Source organism: Nicotiana tabacum, chromosome 16 (genome assembly GCF_000715075.1).
Source record: "Nicotiana tabacum cultivar K326 chromosome 16, ASM71507v2, whole genome shotgun sequence".
Lineage (NCBI taxonomy): Eukaryota > Viridiplantae > Streptophyta > Magnoliopsida > Solanales > Solanaceae > Nicotiana > Nicotiana tabacum.
The window spans coordinates 146973072-146998255 of NC_134095.1; the positions used below are offsets into that span (position 1 = coordinate 146973072).

The window sequence follows — 25184 nt, forward strand, 5'->3', positions numbered from 1 at the left end:
ATAACTTGCAATCTATAATAAATTTGGAGCTGATCCAAAAATGAAATTTGTAGCCCTTTATATCTAATTTTTAGAAAATTAAATCATTTGTCATTTTGAGTTTTGCACAAAATGTTATGGATAATATACTACAGGCTGTCTGGGAAGAATAGAGAAGAGTTAAATGGAAGTTTGTTCATCACGATCGCGGGAAAATGGCCGCGATCGCATAGGGAAAAAATTGTCCTACAAAATTTTGTAATTGTGATCGCGAGATTTGTGACCATGATCATGAAGGGTACCCCTGGAACACTGTATAAAGTACTCTATTTCGAAGGTTTTAGATAATTTTGCATATTTGGAGCTATGGAGCTTGAATTGAGATAATTTTGAAGCGATTTTTACCATATGGATTGAGGTAAGTGTTTTCCACTAATTTTTGATTATATTTCATGAATCTATCTTCTTTTTTGGCATTTGATTGATGATTTCAAAAGAGAAATTGGGGGTTTTAACCTAAAGTTTTATAGAGCGAGTTTTTGAGTTTTGAACATCGATTCGGAGTCGGATTTGGGTGAAACCAGTATTGTTGGACTCGTTATTGAATGTATTGTCAGATTTTGTGACGTTTTGCTGGGTTTTGAGTTACGGGCCCAGGTTGGACTTTTTAGCCGATTGTGGGCTTTTGATTAAAGATTCTACCTTTATCAATTGTGTTTGCTTTTGGCATTATTTGATGTATTTGAGTTGCTTTTGGCTAGTTTCGAGCCGTTCAGAGGTCGGTACGTGCCGGATGACATTTCTGGAGCATCGTTTGGCTTGCTCAATGTTGGATTTGGCTTGTTCGAGGTAAGTAAAACTTCGAAACTTGGTGCTGAGGGTATGAAACCCTGAATTACGTGTTATGTGTTTGGTATTGAGGTGACGCGCATGCTAGGTGATGGGCGTGTGGGAGTGCACCATGTGAATTGTGGCTCCGTTATCCCTGTGGCACTGTGTAGTTACCTAATCTTATCTGTAACCATGAATCTCTACGTATTAGAGCTACGATTTGTGACCCATGTTAGAAATCATATCTAGGCTACATGCTTCTCCTATCGGGTCCTACTGAGGTCATTTATGGGCTGATTTTTCATGACATTGATAGCCCAAAAGACTGGAGAGATTGATGATGGAGTGAGGCCGAGGGCCTGATGGTGAGGATGTTTATGGGATCGGGCTGCACGTGGCAACATGTTTTACTAATTTATACCATGATTGAATTGTTATAGCGCTTTGGCTGAAGGAGACACTTCGGAGTCTATATACACCCAAGTGAGCATAGGTATCTACAGAGTGCGAGTGCCGAGTGCCAAATGATTGGGAGGACTGAGTGACTGTGAAGATTGAGTGGCTGTGAGAATTGAGTGACTGTGAGGACTGAGTGAATTGATATTCTGGGAGTAAATGCATATGATTTTATCACTGAGTTGCATCGTATTTGACATGCACATTTGACATACATGCATAGAGATTCATTTTTCTCATGCTGTACGGTATCACGTCATTCATGACTTCTCACACATATTGACATATAAGCATGAAGATGTATTTTCCTCATGCCATTTGAAAAATGAAGCACTTACCGTGGAAAGCTTTTGGAAAAAATTACAGTTTTCAAACTTACTCATATTTTTGGTAATTTCAGTAAAAAACTTGGGTTTTCATTGATATACTTGAAAAGCGAAACTATTTTCGGGAACTATGAATAAGCTGAGCTTTTTATCTCTTAGTTACTTCTTTTATTACTAGCTTTACGTTGTTATGAACTGTTGTTGGCTATTGGTGCTGGACCGACTTTTGTTCGGCCAACTCGTCACTACTTTCAACCTAAGGTTAGGTTTGTTACTTATTGAGTACATGAGGTCGGTTGTACTCATACTACACTTCTGCACCTTGCGTGCAGATGTTGGCTGCTGACGTTGCTATGATCGACATGAGCTGAATTTGAAGATGTACATGCGTTCCGGTTATAGCTGCCTCTTGTTCATGGTAGCTCTAGACTTATGAAAAATCTATTTATGTATTATTCGGACAGTTGATGTATTTTGTTTTACACCAGCGTTGGAAATTCTAATTTTAGAAGCTCATGATTTTTACTACCAGTCCTTGGAAAATATATAAGATTTAGATATTTTCTTTTACTTATTTGTCGTATTAAATTTTATTGGAACTGGATAGAAGTTAACTGGCTTACCTAGCGGGTTGGGTGAGGTGAAATCACGACTAGTTAGATTTTTGGGTCGTGACATTTCACTTCGGACTTATTGGCCTTAAATATAGCAAAATGTTTGTTGCACTTTAGATTTTTTGGCCTTAAGTGCATCTGAAGTGCAATTTTTCACTTTAGACTTATTGGCCTTAAGTGTAGCAAAATATTTGTTGCACTGCAGACCTTTTGGCCTTAAGTGCATCTGAAGTGCAGTTTTTCACTTCAGACTTATTGGCCTTAAGTGCATGAAACCATTAGTTATACTTCAGACCTATTTGGCCTTAAGTGCATCTGAAATATAAATTTTCACTTCAGGCTTATTGGCCTTAAGTGAATGAAAATGTTTGTTGCACTTTAGACTTTTTGGCCTTAAGTGCATCTGAAGTGCAATTTTTTACGTCAAACTTATTGGCCTTAAGTGTATCTGAAGTGCAATTTGTTGGTATTATTAATCTTGTTAATGCAAAGCCAAAGATTTCTTTGTGGTCCCTTTTCTTTCTTTACTTCTTTGTCTTTTGTGAGAGACAAAGTGTCCCTCATTAGTGGCGGAAAGTCTTTTCCTTCTCTTTATATTGAATTACTCTTTGTTGGACTTGTAAAGAGCTAGTAAAAGAGAGTGGTATCGCGCACATGAGAAGTTCATTCTGAAGGCAAAATGGGTCTATATGCTCCCCTTGCGCGTGAGATATGAGTGAGGCCTATTCCAAACATGGTTTTGCTAAAATTATTTCTTCATTTTTGAGTTTACTAGAATATGTCCAAATTCATTTTCTTTGAATTGAATTTTGTAACGTTCCATTTATTTCTTTGTAACTGCCATGCTTTAATTTCTGTAATAGTTGTGTTTAATTCTTGTAACAGCTGTGGTTAATTTTGTAACAACTCCATTTTAATTTCTGTAACAGCTACAGATTAATTTCTTCATCTGTAACTGTCCAATAGCTTTGCCTTAAAAAGGCAGTCTTCTTTGTGAATTGTATATCTGATACAAAAAACACCTTCACCTCTCTTTTCTTCAACCGAATTCTGGGTAATTGTTTAGTGCAAATTCCAAGCTTTCAGCCACGAGTGCACGTGTTTGGAGGTGCTGTGGAACCTTGGGGAGCGATCGGTCTTAATAATTTGTACCCAGTGGGGCGAAATCGCTTTTAAGACAGTGACTTGCCACGACACAATATTTTTTGATAAGTTGTTCTTCTTTCCTTCTTGTTCTTAGTCAATATTATCTACTAATTTTACTTACACAATTTTTTCACTTCAGACTTATTAGCCTTAAGTGCATGACACCATTAGCTGCATTTCAGACCTATTTGGCCTTAAGAGCATTTGAAGTATAATTTTTTCACTTCAGACATTTTTTTAACTTTAGACTTGATAAGTCTGATATTGATCGTAAAGTGAGTACACTTGCAATTTTTGCAAAGTGGGTATAAATTCAATTGTGACCCCAAAATCGGATATAGATGCAAAAGCCCCAATTTTCATGGACAAATATGATTTTCAAAAAAAGATTCTGAAAAAAAGGATAAAAAACCTACCGGTCCTTAATTTTTGCTTATCATTTTCGTTTTTCTTTATTACTTGTAATGCTGCTCAGCTGCTGCTGTTGATTTCTAATGCATAATCGAGAAAATATTACTCGAAAATTTAATATTTGACCTTCTAAATGCATAATTTACAATGGTTTGCAAGAAAATTTGAAAAGACTTTTTTTCGTTGAAGGCTAACGATGGATTTATGATTGAAATGTGTGATTTAAACCAAGTCATATACTTGTTTAGCTAGCTACGATTTAGCACGTTTAAAACTATAAATATAAAAGGTGTTACTATAAATGAAAAGAAAAATGTTTCACAATATATATATGTCTTTTCCTAAATAAAATTATATTCCATACTCCAAATTGATTTTGGCACAGTTGAATAAGTATTGAGTACCTCTTTACGATATATCATCATATCATATTCATCATATCATATATATATTATACTAAAAGTAAGAAGCTCCTACCTTCAAAGTTGAATTACAATAATATCCTTAAAAACGGAGTTACATTTTTGCCCTTGAAAAATAAAAGCTTTCAATCAAATAATATATGAATTATATTAGAATTTAGCGGCTTACGCTATAGTACTTTAATGCTTCATTAAATCAATTCAACAAATACAATTAGGTTTGAGGCCATTCTTATTCTTCTTTAATTAATCCCAGAAACGTTCTCCATGCTCCCAAAATTGAATGTCATCATGATTACCATTTTATGAGAATTGATTTGCTGGTTTTTTGTGCCCCCTTCAATCACTGTATTTAAAGCCACAATATCTTTATTAAATTAATTGGGGTTCAACTCTGCCCGTTTCCCCCAATAAAGGCATTGATTGTTGCTTGCTTCCGTTTATTTTCCCTAATAAAGTCATAGATAGCCGTTTACTTTTCTTAATCAAAGGAAAAGAGACAAATTCTTCTGCTTTTGAGTTTCTTCTGCTATCATTTTAAGAACGATTGAAATCATAAGCCAAATTAAACTATGGAGAATACCGAAAAATACGAGCAAGCAATTACACGTGAGCAGGTGTGTTCATTCCTTTATTTATTACTTGCAGTCATTTCTCTCTTTATACCATGGTAACACCTTTTTATGTTTTTTATTCATAGCAATGTAAATTTTCATAATGAAAGTACTAATTGTTTCTATCCTTCATATTCAATGTCAATAACTTCTTTTCACAGCCTTTTCACATTCTTCACCGCAGGTGCACAATAAGGTGTCTTTGTCTATACTCCCATCATCCTTGTTGTATTCATTATGCCAGAAATTTCTTTTTTTCGAGAAGAGTCTATTTTACTCACCAGTATTTGCAATAGGTATATCTGTTTCTATTAGTTTATGCTGCAAATATTGTCTTCTCTTCAGTCCTTTTGGTCATAGCTAGCAACAAACGTTTCTTGATTATGCGATTTCTTGAAAAGTTCTAAAGTTAAACATGGTATTAATAATGTAAAAAGTCATGTAGAAGGTGTGGAGCATGATAACTTGACATGGAGAATTTTTAAAACTGTACATGACCTTTATATTGCCATATTATACTCAACTAACATATGTTGCAATTGTAGACTTTACTTAAGTAGTTTTTGGGCCATAGCTAATTAAACATTGTAGTACTTGGGGCAGAATGTGTTTCTTGTGGATTATTTGATATTGTCACGGCAAATTTTATTATGTTCCATATTACCTTAAATCAGTTACTCCATTTAGAAAACACGCCAAACGTGAATATATGACATGATGGTGTGATTCCCTTGAATACATCTATTCTGCTTGTATCTCATGTGTGGATGCTAACCTGCTGACCCACCAGGAGCCTGATATTTTGTGTGCTCTTTAATGTTGCAGGTTCACCATCTTGGTGGTTGATTTTTGTCATATAGAATGTATAACTGCTCATGGATCTATTTAAGTTCAGTGTTCAGGTAATCTCTCGGGAGCTTCTCATATTGTATTTAAATTCGTCATATGCATTAAACCTTAATTTTGTACTATAATCCTTTTATCAGGTTTCTTGGTTATGATTGGTAATAATTTTACGCTTTCGTCATTACCTTTTAAACATTGTTAAGATATTCTTTGGTAAATACATGCATATGTTGATTGAGTATTTTGCAGCTACAATTATTCAGTATTTAATATTTCATATTTTTTTTAAGATGTGGTTTGCATTCTAATAAAAGTGAAAGCACTAAATGGAGAAGGACGAAGCAAAAGGAGAGAAGTAATATAGTTACAAACGAATTAAAGGCAAGTTACCAGTTATTAGACGCTCATGATTTGAACTTTACTACATGCAATATAAGTGGAATGTAACTCTAATGATACTCAATTTTAACTATATAGATATGATTGGAAAACTTGGACTTTATGGGGAGACTTGACTGGAGGGGAAAATTGTTAGAGAGTATTGAAAATTCAAAATTAATGGTAGCCTTCTGTGATGTTAAAAGCTCTACTTACTAAGGTGTAAATCACCTATATATTTCCATATTATTTTAGACAACATGAAGGTTGTTGATCCTTTTTAAATATGAACTTTGTTCTTTCGAGGACTCCTGTTAGTAGCGTGCTAATTATCCCAATATGTGAGAAGGCCAAAGATCTCAACAGATGGTAAATAGTAGATTTCACTTTTCACTTATTTCCTCCCCACATGTTAGATATATGGAACATTCTTTTAAAAGAAAGTTTAACAATACATGAATGACAATGTGAAGGAAAACAAGATAAACATAAGTTTAATGCTAAGTAAACTAATGCAAAGAGTTAGAGAAGTCAAAATCACTGATATATGGATGGCTCAATTGCCAACTTGAAGGTACATTTTCCTGCCAAAATCTAACACAATGTATCCTACATTTATATGTTTACAATCTAACAAAATGACCCTGCTAATTTACGTATAGAATATACATTGTACGTTCAATGCCAAAATTGCCGACATCAATAGTAACAATACCCAAGAGACCATTGCTTAATTAAAAAAATCCAATTGATAGTCATTAAAGAATATAAACGAAACGATACGGTCTACCAATGAGACAAGAGGTGTTGCTCTGATGGTAAGCAACCCCCACTTCTAACCGAGAGGTTGTGAGTTCGAGTCTCCCCAAGAGCAAGGTGGGAAGTTCTTGGAGGGAAGGATGCCGGGGGTCTATTTGGAAACAGTCTCTCTACCCTAGGGTAGGGGTAAGATCTGCGTACACACTACCCTCCCCAAACCCCACTAAGTGGGATTATATTGGGTTGTTGTTGTTGTTGTTGTTGTTGTTGTTGTAAGACACATAGACATATATATTATCTAGAACAAGCAGTTGAAGAGTCAATGATCTAATCACTGAATTGTGCTTTAGATATAGGTTAAAGTTTGGTGTTTCTGTTGTACAACAATATATAAGTATTACGTTGTTTTATGGTGCATTATACTTCTTTGGCTGCAACATCAAGGAATATGTTAACTCAACATCTTAAAAGGTAAAACTCCTACATTACTTAAAGGATCCTTCAGGTTGTACAAGTTCTCCATATGTTTTAGTCAATATTTAAACTAATGTATTTGGCTTTTTACTACTACAGAAAGAGGAATCTAAGTTGGTATTGAGTAATGGAGAAGAATTCAGTATCCTCGTGAAGATTGATGGAAAAATGGCAAAAGAAGATAGGAGCAACGATTTGGTGGTTGAGGAGATACTTGAAGTTTGAAAAGATGTTCCAACTGATGGAATTGACGTTGATGCACAGTTAATATTATCACTATCGTTTAAAAACTCTGTACTTCTACACAAGGGACACACGTGAGTTCAGAAACTAGTATATATATATATATATATAGACACACACTCATATACTTGCCAACAGCAGCTCTTTGCATTTTGTTTCATTATTAATACAAAGCTTAAATGACAAACATATAAATAAGAAAAGACTGACGAAACCACTGAAATTAAATTGAAATCTTAGAACCTACATGAAGGTTTATCTTCTAATAGAGTAGCATTATACCAGCAAGTACAACATATCCAGCAGTCACTACAATCACTGTCAGAAGTGCAAGAATTCCAACAAGTATTAAGTTGTGGGAATAACCTCCTCGTAATTCTTGAGAGGTCATGCTTAACATCGAGTGTAGCCATGAATTGTGTCTTTGAGATCCACGACATGTTGACTGAAATATTTCATCATCATAGTTATAAAATAAAATTATAAACGGTACATCATTATAAAACATGCATGTCGAAATGTCATGGATAAAGATGCATGCATATTCTTGCATACATATAAATATGTATATAGTCTCACATATGTACCTAAATACATAATTGAAAGCAAGCAGAATCAAAATTTAAAGATAGTAAAAATAGATACTAACCAGTGATTGCTATAAGAAGAACAATGAAAATAGAACAAAGCTTAAACAATGTCATGATTGAAAATTTGAAATTATACTTCTCTTTGCTTTCCGGTGGTCATAATTTATAGACCTCCACTTTAATTATGAACTAGCTGTCAAGCACGTGCTATAGTTGTTTCTTTTTAGTTTTTCTCCTTAATTTAATAAATTCTTTAATTTAGTTTTATGCTCAAGATCTGCTTCTGTTGACATCCCCATAAATAATCAGTCTATATTTTAAACTCTCATTGTATGGAACTTCTCCAAAAAATAACATACCGTGAATTGTGCTTCTTATTTTGTCCCCTATAAATTGATTACTTGATCTTGGATCCATTATTTTCGTAAGATGCATGTGATAAATGAATATGAACCGGATTGATAATATTTGTAATACAAGTTGGCAACTAAAATATTCTAGTAAGCAATCCATAGTCACCTTTTTGAAAGGAATAAAATAATAGTAAAATATATACATGAGAATTGTACTTACTGAGTACTTATTATCATCCATAGTTGCTCGAATCTCGAGGAATTCTTCAAACTAATGGTAAACTTTTAGTGAGCTAGGCATAATTTCCCTTCTATAAATCGTATTACTTTATGCGAGATACGTTGAGATAGGCAATAGGTGGAGCTCCCTTTTTAAAAACCGTATTACTTTACGCAAGATACATTACAGGATCATGTACTGATATATAGATCAAATTTGAAAGAAAATACGGGCCAAATTGATCTATTATAATATGTGGAACTGAAGTTGAGAATCAAAATCATAAAGCTATACTTAGAGAAAACACAACAACTAATATATAATGAAAGGAACTTTGCATTCCATCTAATTAATGATGTTTAATTCTACAAATTGTTGGGATATATACTATTAACCATGAGTTTGGTTTAGATATAGTATTTATTATGAAATAATTGTTTATTCAGTTTTAATAAAGTTTTAAATAGATCATATAATAGTCTGTGTCCTTTGCTTATATAGTAGATGATTTAGTGTATAGAGTTTAGCTTATACACGGAAGATTAAATCATCGGTTCTTATAAGTATAAAGTTTGAGTTCACAATCTAATGATGGAATTGGACAAACCATCAGGAATGATTGTAGCACAAGATTAAATATAATTAATCTTGATTATGGGAATGGTTTCATTCCAACTTCTTGTGCTAGTACATTTTGTATGTATTGAACGGACTAGGTAGAGATAAGTATTTTATACTGACTTAATAAAATAAACTCTCTAGCCATTAAATGTACTTATACTCTTAATCTTGATATAATTATTATTAGCTATGTATATTATTATTGTTTTGATTTATTAAAAGGCGAGATCCTTTCGTGGGTCAATATGCCTGGTAAATTGGATAATAATAATATACATTGGCGAAGTAATAGTTAGTTGATGTAATCCATGTCTCAGTTTAGAGATTGATGATATACCTTTATGAAAGCTTATAAGTTTTCATGTGTAAACCCGACCGGTGGATTTTGTATCCGACACATGAAATAAGTTAAGCGAAAGTCTAAAGGAAATAATCAATAAATTAAATCATCAGTAATTTAATTTAATTGATTCGTATCTGAATCTTAACATGGGGAGTTAAATAAGATTTAATGGATGAATTTCGAAATTGAATAAGGAGTGTAATTACGAATTTTTAGTGGAATAATTCGCAATTAATTATGGTGGATATTAATTTCGAAAATTACAAATTAATTCCATAATTGGAAGCCTTGTTAATTAAATTCTGTGGTCCCTACTGTGCCTAAATAATAGGAAATAAAGGAATCCTTTTTCTGGTGGAAAAGAAAACCTAACAGGTTTTGGAAAAGGGTCTTAACCCTTAAAACTTGTGCTATAAATACATAAGGTTTTCCACCTAGAGGGATGAGTACATGGTGGCTGAAATTTTCAGCCAAGTTTTCCTAGAAATTTCGCCCACACGAAATTGCTATTTTCGGGTATTATTTGGGTAACACAGTAGAAGACCGTGGAACGTTCGAGGATCATGATTGTGCGGGTGATGGAGATTCCATTGAGAAGTTATGGAACTGAAGGCTCACGTGGTAGAAGAGATATGTTCACGCTTCAAGAGGTAACCCGTGAAATCCCGTTTATGCTAGTTGTCTAAATTACATGTGATTTTGATACTGGGATTGATTCTGCTGCATATAATAATCCATCACAAATGACTAGTCTATCTTTGTATTAAAGCATAACAAATTTGGGAGGAAGAGAAATGAGTAGTGTGGTGCAAAGCATCCTTTGATTCCTCAAGCAGTAGGCTTCAATACATACATCTTGCATGCATGAGAGTTCACTGTTGCTGTCAAATTCCCTTCAAATCTTGTCTTCAATGTCTTGTGCTGCATCTCAAAATCACAACCATGTTATTTTGTACCAAAAAATATGCAAAAATAATCCCTCATTTAAAAAGATTGTCGTAGTTTGACTTGACACAAATTTCAATAAAGAAGAGAAGACTTTTGAGATATGTCGTCTTAAATAAGCCATAACATTTGTGTGACTATAAAACTTTTGAAACTTGTGGCCTTAATTAAACCTGTCATAGAACTCGTGTGGCTATAAATGCTTCTTATTAAAAAATATTGAAAGGTACCAATTTTTTTGAAACGGACTCATAAAGAAATAGTGCCAATCTTTTTGAAACAGAGGGAGTAGCAATCAATGAGTGAATAATGGTTATAAATTAAAGTTCTGCCTTTGTGATTAACTTTGAAATCTTTTATCCTGGAATCTTCCATAGGACAGAGTTAGGAATTTTTAAGTTTGTAAAATAAACACATACCTCCCAAAGATCTCTTGCTTCTACAAGACTGTTAGGAGGGATGCAAATATCTTCCCAGAGAACTGTCATTTCTATTTTAGTAGAGTCGCGGTTGAGAAGCACTAGAGCTACTCTATAGCCTGATAGAGGCCCTGCCCACACCTCGAGATCGCCTTGCATTCTAACCTTTTTGCCCTGGATACCTAATTTATCTGTTTAAAACAATGAAAATAAGTGTGTTAATACCCTTGAAAACTACTCAAAGGATCTGGTTTCACGTATATGTTGAAGACATAATTAAGTAAATAAAAGTTTGTTCTCTCTAACAGCTTAAGTTTTTAGATGAGATTGTCTTTGATGTCTGATATTAAGGTAGTCTAATTCCAAACCAACTGCAGTACCTAAGCTATCCTTTAACACATTACTCATTCCATAAATAAGGGGCCCTTACAAGAAGTCCCTAGACTAGGGAGATCAAAGGTCACACACTTCAATATGGCATCAGAACAAACAGAGGTCCTGAGTTCGAGTCTCACCACCACCTAATATGAAAAAGAATTTTCACGTGCTTGACTCATAAAAAAGAATCAATTAAGCCCACATGTGAGGGAGTGTGTTGAGGACATAAATCATAACTAATGACTAGTTGCTGTTAACATAATATGTGGTTTAGTACCTTGGTTCACATCAATGACCTCTTTGTTGGCAAGTATTTCTTTGGTATCATTTGATAAGTTTCTCACATCACAACCGATGATAAGGGGAGCCTGGAATTAGCAACAAAGCTAAAAATGGATCATACATTCTGTCGTGAGAAGCACAAATAGTCCTAATAAAAAGTGATATATAAATTTGCCTGTTTTTTTAACCTTTGAAATAGCCCAGAGGCTAAAGTGGACAATGTATTCATCCTTTGTCATCCCTCCATTTCCCACCTCAAGCATATCAGGATCTGTTTTGAAATAATTGTAAGAACATGGGATTTTAATAAAAACTAAAGAGCATCATGTTTAATACTGACCATTCCAACCACCAGGTCGCGCAAGGTCTGCATAAACTTCATTCTGGTCTGCTCGCAAAATCATGCTGTCAAACAAGGATAAATGAACAAGATTTTCAGATTCAAGATTACATGCAATTTATCACTTTATAAATGTTTTACCTTTCCCATTTATCCTGAATATCGATCGTGTTTCTCCAGCTGTTACCTACTTTACCACCCCACAACGCTGGATGCAAGTCGCCCCTATTTAAAATAAATAGGTACATACATAGTATCACTATAATAGTGTGAAATGAGAGCAAAGAAACCACAGAAGAAGAAAGCATAAGTGTAGTCCTTATTAGGGAAAAAGTTGTTGTTGTTGAATATGACAATATCCCACATCGGTTGGGAAGTAAACTTGGTGGAAATATTTTCCTATAAAAGGAGGCCTAATGTTTAGGATTTAAACACACCTCTCATTTGCCTTCTTATCTTCTTAAGGCATTTGTATCTTCTCTCTTTAGTATTATTTCACTTGTATTTTTAGAGTGGAATAAAATATTGGTTGTGTCCGAAGAGTAGGCAAAATTAGCCGAACCTCGTAAATTCTGGTATTCCTTTTATTATTGCTTTATTGTCTTATTTATTATTTGGTGGCTATTATAATTTTTTGGTATAGTAGTTGTGACTTATTCACACTATATACATTTGGCTTTCGCGACAATTGGTATCAGAGCCAATGTACTGTCTAAGTATGCTCTGTGGTTGCAGTCTGATCTTCCACATCAGAAAAGATTTATCTTGGTAACTGAGTCAAGGTTCTGTCTGAGTATGCTCTGTGGTTCCAGCTTAGTCTGACTTTCCACACCAGAAAAGAAATAATCTTGAATTGTGTCGTCAGCTATTAAATAATATTTGTGTCAAAGATGGGAGACAATAAACAAGAAGAATCTACATCAAGTGTCAACAATACGTCATCATTGGCATCTTCGCTTATGACAAGAATTTGTCAAATGCGAAATTTGCGGTAGAAATATTTGACGGGTCCGGACATTTTGGGATGTGGCAAGGCGAGGTTCTAGATGTCCTTTTCAATAAGGGCTAGATCTGGCCATTGAAGAAAAGAAACCAGATGTTATTGGAGAAGAAGATTGGAAGATTCTCAACCGTGTTGCTTGCGGTAGCATTCGATCCTACCTTGCTAGAGAGCAGAAATATCCATACACAAAGGAAATTTCTGCAAGTAAATTATGGAAAGCACTGGAGGATAAATTTTTGAAGAAAAACAGTCAAAATAAATTGTACATGAAGAAGAGACTGTTTCACTTCACCTATGTTCCTGGTACCACGATGAATGAACATATCACCAGTTTCAATAAGTTGGTCACAAATTTGCAAAATATGGATACAACTTATGATGATGGTGACTTGGCCTTGATGTTGTTGGCGTCACTTCCTGATGAGTACGAGCACCTTGAAACTACTCTACTTCATGGAAATGATGAAGTTTCTCTCAGAGAAGTTTGTTCGGCTTTGTACAGCTATGAACAAAGAAAGCGAGAAAAACAGAAGGGCGGAGAAGGAGAAGCACTATTTGTGAGGGGTCGTCCTCAAAATCAAACGAGGACAAAGAAGGGAAGATCCAAGTCAAGATCCAGACCCAACAAAGATGAATGTGCCTTTTGTCGAGAAAAAGGGGCACTGGAAGAAAGACTGTCCGAAGTTGAAGAATAAGGCCAAACATAACAATGGAAAGGCCATTATGGATTCAAATGTAGCTGATTGTGATGATTCAGACTTCTCATTAGTTACAACAGAGTCATCAACATTATGAGACATATGGTTGATGGACTCGGCTTGTAGCTATCATATGTGTCCCAACAGGGACTAGTTCATGGATTTTCAAGAAGGAAAATATGGAGTCATCCACACAGCGGACAATAGCCCTCTTACCTCATATGGAATTGGTTCAATACAATTAAGGAACCATGATGGAATGATCAGAACATTAACAGATGTTCGATATGTACCGGACTTCAAGAAGAATCTCATCTCTGTGGGAGCCCTAGAATCAAAAGGGTTCAAAATCATTGCAGAAAATGGAGTGATGAGAGTATGCTCCGGTGCACTAGTGGTAATGCTAATCGGGGAACAATAATATGTACCGCTATCGTGGCAGAACAATTATTGGGACAGCGACAGTGACATCCAGTGACGACAAAGAGGCAGAAGCAACCAAGCTATGACACATGCGCTTGGGACATGCTGGAGGAAAATCCTTGAAAACTCTATCAGATCAAGGATTTTTAAAAGAAGTAAAGGCTTGCAACTTGGAGTTTTGTGAGCATTGTGTCAAAAGGAAACAGACAAGGGTTAAATTTGGTACAACGATCCATAATACTAAAGGCATTTTGGATTATGTACACTCTGATGTTTGGGGTCCTTCCAAAACACCTTCATTGGGTGGGAAACACTATTTTGTAACATTTGTTGATGATTTTTCCCGAAGAGTGTGGGTGTATACAATGAAGAGAAAAGATGAAGTGTTGGGAATTTTTCTCAAATGGAAGACGATGGTGGAGAATCAAACAGGCAAGAGGATCAAGTGTATTCGCACAAACAATGGAGGTGAATACAAAAATGATCATTTCAATAAGGTCTGTGAAAATGACGGCATCGTCCGACACTTCACTGTCAGACATACACCACAACAGAATGGAGTAGCAGAACGTATGAACCAGACCTTGCTGGAGAAGGTACGGTGTATGTTGTCCAATGCTGGCTTGGGCAGAGAATTTTGGGCTGAGGCAGTTACATATGCATGCCACCTCATTAATCGCTTACCATCTGCTGCTGTTGATGGCAAGACACCATTTGAAAAATGGTACGGAAAGCCTGCTATAGATTATGACTCTTTGCACGTGTTTGGCTCAACTGCATATTATCATGTGACAGAATCAAAATTGGATCCAAGGGCAAAAAAGACTATTTTTATGGGAATTACTTCTGGAGTCAAATGATATCGCTTATGGTGTCCTATGACAAAGAAAGTAATATTCAGCAGGGATGTTACCTTTGATGAATCTGCTATGGTAAATAAGGTAACAGAAGATACCAAACAAAATGAAGGTGCTTCTAGGCAGGTGGAGTTTGAGGGAAAATTTATTTTTCCTACACAAGAAGCAGAGGAGGAAACAAATGAAGATTACCCTCTAGAAGGAGAGCCAGTAGAGGAGATTCCAACTCACGAACCTCAACAACAACTTGAATCAATAGCAACCAGCAGGCCAAAAAGAACAATAACGAAACCTGTTCGTCTCATAGAGACAGTTGCTTGTGCAACCTCAATTATAGTTGATGATGTTCCTACCACTTATAAAGACGCAGTCCAAAGTTCAGAAGAAGATAAGTGGAGGATTGCCATGAATGATGAAATACAGTCCCTTCATCAGAATCATACATGGAGATTGGCCAATCTCCCGAAGGGAAAGAAAGCAATTGGGTGCAAATGGGTATTTGCAAAGAAGGAAGGATTTCCTAACCACGTAGATATTCGCTACAAAGCAAGATTGGTGGCCAAAGGATATGCTCAAAAGGAGGGAATTGATTACAATGAAGTGTTTTCTCCAGTTGTAAAACATTCCTCCATTAGAATTATGTTGGCTTTGGTAGCACAATTGAATTTGGAACTAGTTCAGATGGATGTAAAAACTGCATTTTTACATGGAAACTTGGAGGAGGAAATCTACATGACTCAGCCAGAAGGATTCAAAGTTGCTGGAAAAGAAAATATGGTGTGCAAACTTGAAAAATCATTGTACGGATTGAAACAATCTTCTAGACAATGGTACAAGCGATTTGACGAGTTTATGTTGCGGCAAGGGTACAAGAGGAGCAAATACGATCATTGTGTGTATTTGCGCAAGCTTAAAGATGGTTCGTTTGTATATATTCTCTTATATGTTAATGATATGTTGATAGCTTCCAAGAATTCAGAAGAAATTGATAAGTTGAAGATTCAACTGAAGAAGGAGTTTGAGATGAAGGATCTGGGTGAGGCAAAAAAAAATTCTTGGCATGGAGATAATAAGAGATAGACGTTCAAAGAAACTCTGTTTATCTCAGAAAGAACATTTGAAAAGAGTACTACAACGTTTTGGCATAGATGAAAAGACTAAGCTAGTTAGTACTCCACTTGCTCCCCATTTTAAGCTAAGTACTACTATGTCGCCAAATGATGAAGCTGAACAGGAGTATATGTCAAGGGTACCATATGCAAATGTTGTTGGTAGCTTGATGTATGCAATAGTTTGTAGGAGACCTGACATTTCACAAGCTGTTGGAGTTATTAGCAGATATATGCATAATCCAGGAAAGGAGCATTGACAAGCTGTGAAGTGGATTCTACGGTATATTCACAATACTGTAGATGTTGGGTTAGTTTTTGAGCAGGAAGACAATCAGTCTGTAGTTGGATATTGTGACTCAGATTTTGCGGGTGATCTGGACAAACGAAGATCAACTACTGGTTATGTGTTTACTTTTGCAAAGGCACCAGTTAGTTGGAAGTCTACTTTACAGTCAACAGTTGCTTTGTCTACAACAGAGGCAGAATATATGGCTATTACAGAGGCTGTGAAGGAAGCAATTTGGCTTCAGGGATTGCTAAAGGAGCTTGGTGTTGAACAAAAAAGTATCACAATCTTTTGTGATAGTCAAAGTGCTATTCAATTGGCGAAGAACCAAGTTTATCATGCAAGGGCGAAACACATTGATGTTCGGTATCATTTCGTACGAGAAATTATAGAAGAAGGTGGAGTCACAGTGAAGAAAATTCATATTACGGAGAATTCTGCTGATATGCTGACAAAAGTGGTGACTGCGGTCAAGTTTCAACATTGTTTGGATTTGATCAACATTGTTGAACACTAAAGATTGAAGATGAAGACACAACCAAAATTTGTTATTGAGAGAGAATTGAAGATGTGGAATTTTGCCAAGGTGGAGATTTGTTGAATATGACAATATCCCACATCGGTTGGGAAGTAAACTTGGTGGGAATTTTTCCCTATAAAAGGAGGCCTAATGTTTAGGATTTAAACACACCTCTCATTTGCTTTCTTATCTTCTTAAGGCATTTGTATCTTCTCTCTTTAGTATTATTTCACTTGTATTTTCGGAGTGGAATAAAATATTAGTTGTGTCCGAAGAGTAGGCAAAATTAGCCGAACCTCGTAAATTCTGGTGTTCCTTTTATTGTTGCTTTATTGTCTTATTTATTATTTAGTGGCTGTCATAATATTTTGTTATAGTAGTTGTGACTTATTCACACTATATACATTTGGCTTCCGCAACAGTTGTCACCATTCACAAAGACTAAAGAAGATTGGCCGTCCAGCGTTCATTAGAGCTCTTGTCATTACAGGATATCTACACAAGAAAAGGATCACTCATCAAGAAAAGAACACACGATGGACGATTAATGGAATCTGTCACACATGATTTCGCGAGGTTGAACAGAAAAGCCAAATATTTACCGCGCAGTTGGCTTTGTTCCATCATGGTTGCAGTTATCATACTTCAAATAATCAATACCCTGAAGGAAAATGCTGTTACTTACAATTGTATTCGAATTTTTTTACAGTTAAAAAATATCAAGATTAATCTGGAAAATATTATTTACCCATGCTGCAAAAGTTTTTGCATCTTGTTCCTCATGACCAAGTGAACCAGGCATTTTTCTGCTGCAAGTATAATACCTGCAGAAACAAGTAAAATCTCTTAAAATGATGTCTTTCGTGATCAAATAAGATATCTTTTTAAAATGAATGTTATGTGCAAGTTTACCCTGCATCTGAGTAGATTCCTAGCTTAAGACCTTTACTGTGAACATAGTCAGCTACAGCTTTCATTCCAGAAGGAAATGTGGACTTTTTAGGTGCAAGATTTCCCTGGAATTTTAGATTTTATAAGTAAAGAAAACTAGTAAGGAAGATAACACATAAAATAATCTGAATTGCAGTACTAAACACAGTTTCCAGTTGAGACAAGGGTACCTGATCGTCGCGTTGAGGTTCAGCCCAACAATCATCTAAAAAAGAAAAATGTTACACATGGACATGGTTTAAGCATATATCAGTTTGTGTAATGGTGTAACCAAAGGTGGATCCAGAATTTAATGTTTTTGAGTTCCTACAATAATCTCGAGTAAATTTTCAATAGTAACTGGGTTCTCATTCACATATTTATAGATATTTAATGAATTTTTCGAACACATTTACACTGTTTGAACAAAAGCTACTGGATTCACGTGAATCGTAGGGTGGATCCGCCACCCTTAACTAAGGAAAGGTAGCTGCACGCAACTATTTTGGACTCGGAATGTATATGTAAATCCTGGATCCATCTTTAGTTGAGGACATACCTATATTAACATACTTATTGTTGGGATAAAAAAAAAATCTCGCCCAGGAATAATATCCACAGCAAATAATAATGACACAAGAGAGTAATAATGACACCAAATATTTTAGCGGGATAAAATACAATACCCGAGTGGAGCAATATTACCACTATAATATTACAACTCAGTAATGTCAAGAGACTATTACAACTTTGAAAGAAATAACACTCTTTATTTAAAACACCTCACTACAATATTACTACCACTCACTAGTTATCTCACAGACCACAATTTGTGGATTACTCTCACTGCTTTATGCTTCTCTCGTTATTTTGGTGTGTATCAAAAGAGAAATGGAGCCTGCTATTTATAGAAGATCAGAATGGTTTATTCACTGTAATTTGCAGTGCAAATTACCATCGGTCAAAACATGTGTTTGTGACTTTTGAAATTTGGCAACTTTTTCTAGCCGCCAAACTTGGAAAATCTTTCCAGCCACCCTATTTGACTTCTGCAACTTTTTCATCTTTTTTATGGGTCCTACAAATCTCTCCCTTAATTTTGATTTTTCTTCTTCATTCCAATTCTTGATTTCAATCTTTGAAAATCTTCAAACTTAAGAGGCTTTGTGAAGATATCTGCAACTTGATCATGAGACTTCACATATTTGAGCCCGACTTCCTTCTTGGCAATGCACTCTCTGATGAAATGATACCTTGTATCTATATGCTTGCTTCGATCATGATATACCGGATTCTTGGCGAGTGCCTGTGCAGATTTGTTATCAATACAAATCTCTGTAGCTTCCATTTGTGGCAAATTGAGCTCCTTTAATAATCTCCTTAGCCAAATAGCATAACAGGTACATGATGTTGCTGCTATATATTCGGTTTCACAAGTCGAGAGAGTAACAATTGACTGTTTCTTTGAACTCCAAGAATAACAGAATCACCCAAGAAAAATACAAAACCAGTTGTACTTTTTCTATCATCAATATCTCCCGCATAATCACTATCACAAAATCCCACAAGGTTGAAATCATTAGAAGAAGAATAAAATAACCCAAAACCGATCGTACCTTTTAGGTAACAAAGAATTCTTCTAGTGACCTTTAAGTGAGTAGAGGTAGGAGCCTCCATGAAGCGACTTACTACTCCAACTGCAAAAAGTATATCTGGTCTGGTACAAGTCAAGTACTTCAAAGTTCCCACAAGACTTTTGAAGAATGTGGGATCCACTTTTTCTCCTTCATCAAACTTGGACAATTTTGTCCCACTTTCCATCGGTGTGTTCACGGGGTTGCAATCGAGCATGTTGAATTTCTTCAATATCTCCTTTGTATAGCTTTCTTGAGAGATAAAAATTTCATCCTCCATCTGCTTCACTTCTAGGCCCAGGTAATATGACATGGGCCCTACGTCTGTCATCTCGAACTCACAGGACATATCTTTCTTGAAAGCTTCAAACAAATTTGGGTTATTACCCGTGAAAATAAGATCATCAACATAAAGACAAACAATTAAGATATCTCCATTAGTATGAACTTTAAGGTAAATAGCATATTCATGGAGACAACGAGTAAACCCATTGTCTTGAAAATACTTGTCGATGCAACTATTCCATGCTGTGGGGCTTGCTTTAATCCATATAAAGCTTTCTTCAACCGCAACACTTTATCTTCATGGTTTTTGACCACGAAGCCCAATGGTAGTTCAACATAGACTTCTTCTTCAAGATAGCCATTTAAGAAGGCTGACTTGACATCTAGTTGATGAATCTTCCACTTCATTTGCGCCGCCAAAGAGATCAGCAAACGAATAGTCTCCATGCGGGTAACAGGTGCATAGACTTCTTCATAGTCAATGCCTTGCCTTTGCTTGTAGCCTTTAGCCACAAGTCGTGCCTTGTATCTTTTCACATCTCCATCAGCATTCTTCTTTGTCTTGTATACCCATTTCACTCCAATTGCTCGATGACCCTTGGGAAGAGTTGTTAACTCCCAAGTGTTGTTCTTCTCTATTGACTCAATCTCCTCCTCCATGGCTTGTCTCCACCTTTTGTTTGTAACAGCTTCATCAAAGTTCATTGGTTCACTGTCAGCAAAGAGACAACATAAAAAATCAAAATTAGTAACTTCTTCTGTGTCCTCATAGAGCTCTTGAATGCTCCTTGTCTTTTGCGGCTGTTCATTTGAACCTTCTTAAGAAGAGGGAGATGCAACATTTGTTGGAGAAGAAGGTGGAGTTGTGTCCTGCACAGGTTCCACAGTCTCCGGTTCTTATTCATCACCAAAGTATAGAAGAAAATCATATGAAGTTTCTTCCTCAGCTTCCCAATTCCATGCCAGTTCTTCATCAAATTCAACATCACGACTTACCACCACCTTACCGCTGTTTGGGTTGTATAGCTTGTAGCCTTTTGAACTCATATCATAGCCAACAAACACATACTTGACACTTTGATCGTCAAGCTTTGCTCTCCCTTGATGTGGCACATGAGCATAGGCTATGCTCCCAAAGATTCTCAAGTGCTTCACACTTGGCTTTCTTCTACTCCATGCTTCTTGAGGAGTTTGATCTCTAACATTTCTTGTTGGAGACTTGTTATTCAAATAAACTGCACAAGAAACAGCTTCGGCCCAAAATTCCTTAGGCATACTTTTAGCTTTCAACATACATCTAGCCATATTAAGAATCGTTCGATTCTTTCTCTCTGCAACACTATTTTGTTGAGGTGAATAAGGTACTGTTAGAGGGAGACGAATTCCATGAAGTTGACAGACGTCATTAAATTCGTTTGAGGTGAATTCGCCTCCTCTATCGGACCTTAGAGCTTTAATTTCATAGCCACTTTCTTTCTCCACAAGTACTTTGAAATTTTTAAAAGCAGCAAAAGCTTCAGGTTTTTGGTTCAAGAAATAAACCCAAGTCTTTCTACTAAAGTCATCAATGAAAAGCAGAAAGTATTTTCTTTTACCAAAACAAGGTGGATTGATTGGTCCACACACATCAGTGTGGACAAGCTGGAGCGGCTTGGTTGATCTTGACATGGCCTCCTTTGAAAAACTCCTCCTTGCATGCTTTCCAAGAAGACAAGCTTCACACAATTGATTAGGATGATTAATTGATGGTATCCCATGCACCATGTTCTTTTCTCCCATTGATTTGAGCGCTTCAAAATTTAAGTGCCCAAATCGCATGTGCCAACACCATGATTCATCTTGCACATTAGCCTTCAAACACTTTGCATCAATTGTTTTAAGATTCAGAGAAAACAATCTATTCTTTGCCATATGCACTTTAGCAATTAGAATTCCACTTGAATCTCTAAGCCAAAGATGCATATTTTTCATGTGGATGTCATATTCCTTTTCAAGAAGTTGGCCCAAACTTAAAATATTACTTTTTAATTTTGGCACATAATAAACATCTTGAATTAACTTGTGACTACCATCTTTACAGGAGATCAGAATTGTACTTATCCCTTCGATTTGAACCTTTGAGGTATCTCCAAAGGACACATTACCTCTCACTGTTTTATTGATCTCCACAAACTTCTCTTTGCATCCACACATATGATTGCTTGCTCCATTGTCCAAATACCACGAGCTGCAATCATCTCTGTCTTCTTCCTTGAGTGCCATCAACAACGTTGACTCATTTTCTTCTTTCTTGTCGTCAACAAGGTTAGTCTTTTCTTCAACATGCTACAACATTCCCAAGAGTAATGGCCAAATTTATGACAATTATAACATTCAATTTTTGATTTGTCATACCTTTGTCCATTATTTTCTTGGTAGTATCCACGTCCTCTTCCTCCTCTTTGTCCACAACCACGACCTCTGAATGTTTGGTGGATTTTAACTTCATTGTTGAAGTTCTTACTATTACTTCTTCCTCTTCCATGACCTCCTTGACCTCGGCCTCGTCCTCGTCCGTTTCCTCGATAGCTTGTTTCACCTCCATAATCCTTGAAGGATGCCTGAGTTTTAAGAAGTTGATCCGATGGAACTTCTTGTCTCCTTTTGATCTTTTCTTCGTGGGCCTGTAAAGAACCTTCCAATTGCTCCACCATCATAGAGTCTAAATCTTTAGATTCCTCAATATCACACACCACAAAATTAAATTTAGGTGTTAAAGTGCGAAGGATCTTTTCTACCACACGGACATCTTCTATGTCCTCCCCGTATCTTCTTAGTTGATTTACAATAGACTTCACTTTTGAAAAATAATCCGAGATGCATTCGGATTCTTTCATTTTTAAAACTTCAAAATCAGCCCTTAGAGTTTGAAGTTTTACCTTTTTCACCTTGTCAACTCTTTGAAGAGAATTTTGTAAAATCTCCCAAGCTTCCTTTGAGGTGGTAGCATCTACCACCTTCTCAAACATGGCATCATCCAAACATTGGTGGATGAGCGTGAGGGCTTGTTGATCTTTCTTTCTTGTATTTGCCAAGACCTCTTTTTCATTTTGGGGCAGAACTTCCTCATTATCGGGTTTTGTATACCCTCTGTCTACGATTTTCCATACATCCTGAGAGCCAAGGATGACTTTCATACGTAGACACCATTTCTCATAATTATTTTTTGTCAGACGGGGTACTGAAAAGATAGCGGACCATTATTTGTCATGGCTCTGATACCATGTTGTTGGGATAAAAAAAAATCTCGCCCAGAATAATATCCACAACAAATAATAATAACACAAGAGAGTAACAATGACACCAAATATTTTAGCAGGATAAAATACAATACCCGAGTGGAGCAATATTACCACTATAATATTACAACTCAGTAGTGTCAAGAGACTACTACAACTTTGAAAGAAATAGCACTCTTTATTTAAAACACCTCACTACAATATTACTACCACTCACTAGTTATCTCACAGACCACAATCTGTGGATTACTCACTGCTTTATGTTTCTCTCGTTATTTTGGTGTGTATCAAAAGGGAAATGGAGCCTGCTATTTATAGAAGATCAGAATTGTTTATTCACTGTAATTTGTAGTGCAAATTACCATCGGTCAAAACATGTGTTTGTGACTTTTGAAATTTGGCAACTTTTTCTAGCCGCCCAACTTGAAAAATCTTTCCAGCCACCCTATTTGACTTCTGCAACTTTTTCATTTTTTTTCTTTGTTTCATTTTTTTTATGGGTCCTACACTTGTATCCTAAGTTTATCAAGACCAGTTGAAACCAAGGCATCAGCTGTCAAATAAAAGAAAGTTCAACATCAGGGTTAAATTAAGCAATGCAGGCAAATAACAAATAGTAAATAAATCACTTAGTATCAGTAGTTAACACTTACCGGTTTCTCTTATGACTTTCTCATCAATATTGCAGCCAAAATGGTTCCAACTACTCCAACTAAAATAAATATTTTGCTTTTGTTGGTTAAAATTGCCAAAAGGCAAAGAGATTAACTGACTATGTTAACTAATTGCAAGAAAGAGCCAAGACCCATGATTTAAGAAAGTGGATGCATAGTATCATGCAACCACAACTCTATTGTGACAATATATACAATGATTTAACTTATATTTATTGATAGTGTAAAATTTTTATATTACTGTAATTTAACATATGGTAAAGTTGTATGTCTTATCTTTCAAGTAACTAATTCAACTTATTTATTGATAGTGTAAAATTTTTATATTACTGTAATTTAACATATGGTAAAGTTGTATGTCTTATCTTTCAAGTAACTAATTCAACTTATTATGTGCAATTAATAGTAGTAATCTTTTAGAGTATGTAATGTATCGGGTTGTGCCTTATTTTTCAAGTAACTAATTCAATTTATTATGTGCAGTTAATCTTATCTTTTAGATATGTGATTTTTTTTTACATTGCCGGTGCATAGAAGTTAAACTCATACTAACTAAGCATAATATGTACACACGCAATTATTCTCTACTTTCTAATTGCACGTATACTTTACTTCTTCCCCTTTTCTGGTTGATTGTTACAGATTAATTAGAGTTAAATCCATCACAACAAAGAACAAACACAGAAACGAATCTAGGATTTTTCTATATATATATATGGCATTGCATCGATCCACTCCTACTTTGTGACATTGGCATCAAACTTTGTATATATATATATTTCAAAGTGAAAACAGTGAATGCGACCTCATCATATATAGTACATCCACCCGTGAAGTTTAAGATGAAAAGAAAAAAGTAAAAGATCAGAAAATAAGTAAATGGAAATAATCAAATTGACATAATTTACTAATGGAAAAAGTATGATTTACCCCATAGGAGGAGTCAAGCCGAGTCCATTAGACAGCAAATTTCGTCGTGTGTCAAGTGAATCCTCTTTCTCCTTTTGCTGCTTCCATTTGTTAGCTCCGGGCAACCGCAATCCGGCGGTTGGCCGGTAGCAGTAACCACCACATACGGCGGACATCAGTAGCCATAATGCAAGTAGTAACTTGGTCCCTAGTAATTTTATCTCCATCACTTTACTATTTTCTACTATGTACGTGGCTCGTACTATATTCTATTGTGGATTCTTATTGTGTTAAGACTGTTAGCGTAACGTGTATATATAATATATATACACGTTGTATACAAGTTATTGAATGCTGAGTAATGTTATCCATTATATTTAGATAATGATGGACAAGATTAACGTTGTTATATAGTATACCTTTTCGAACACTCTTCCTCTCTTTATTTATGCCAGAAAGTTACTGTGTCCTAATTGGATTTGAACTGTTGTATGCTGACTAAACATTATCCATTGGAAGATATAGTGATTGACAAGATTAACGTTGTTATTATACCCACTCCTTCCATTCCCTCTTTGTGCCCGG

At 35.6% G+C, this 25184-nt stretch overlaps 1 protein-coding gene across 1 annotated transcript; it reads right to left on the bottom strand.

Moving 5' to 3' along the window:
* Positions 1-9862: 9862 nt before the first annotated feature.
* On the bottom strand, positions 9863-24871 carry LOC107770900 (alpha-galactosidase 1-like). The gene is made up of 15 exons (XM_075233453.1): positions 24621-24871; positions 23670-23728; positions 23526-23569; positions 18379-18391; positions 18011-18045; positions 17802-17905; positions 17638-17713; positions 17492-17550; positions 17319-17384; positions 12132-12215; positions 11991-12055; positions 11839-11921; positions 11646-11736; positions 10991-11181; positions 9863-10547 (listed from the first exon to the last, which is right to left on the bottom strand). The coding sequence occupies exons 1-15, from the start codon at positions 24824-24826 to the stop codon at positions 10455-10457; spliced, it is 1269 nt and encodes a 422-aa protein (XP_075089554.1). The 5' UTR covers positions 24827-24871; the 3' UTR covers positions 9863-10454.
* Between the last annotated feature and the right edge of the window lie 313 nt (positions 24872-25184).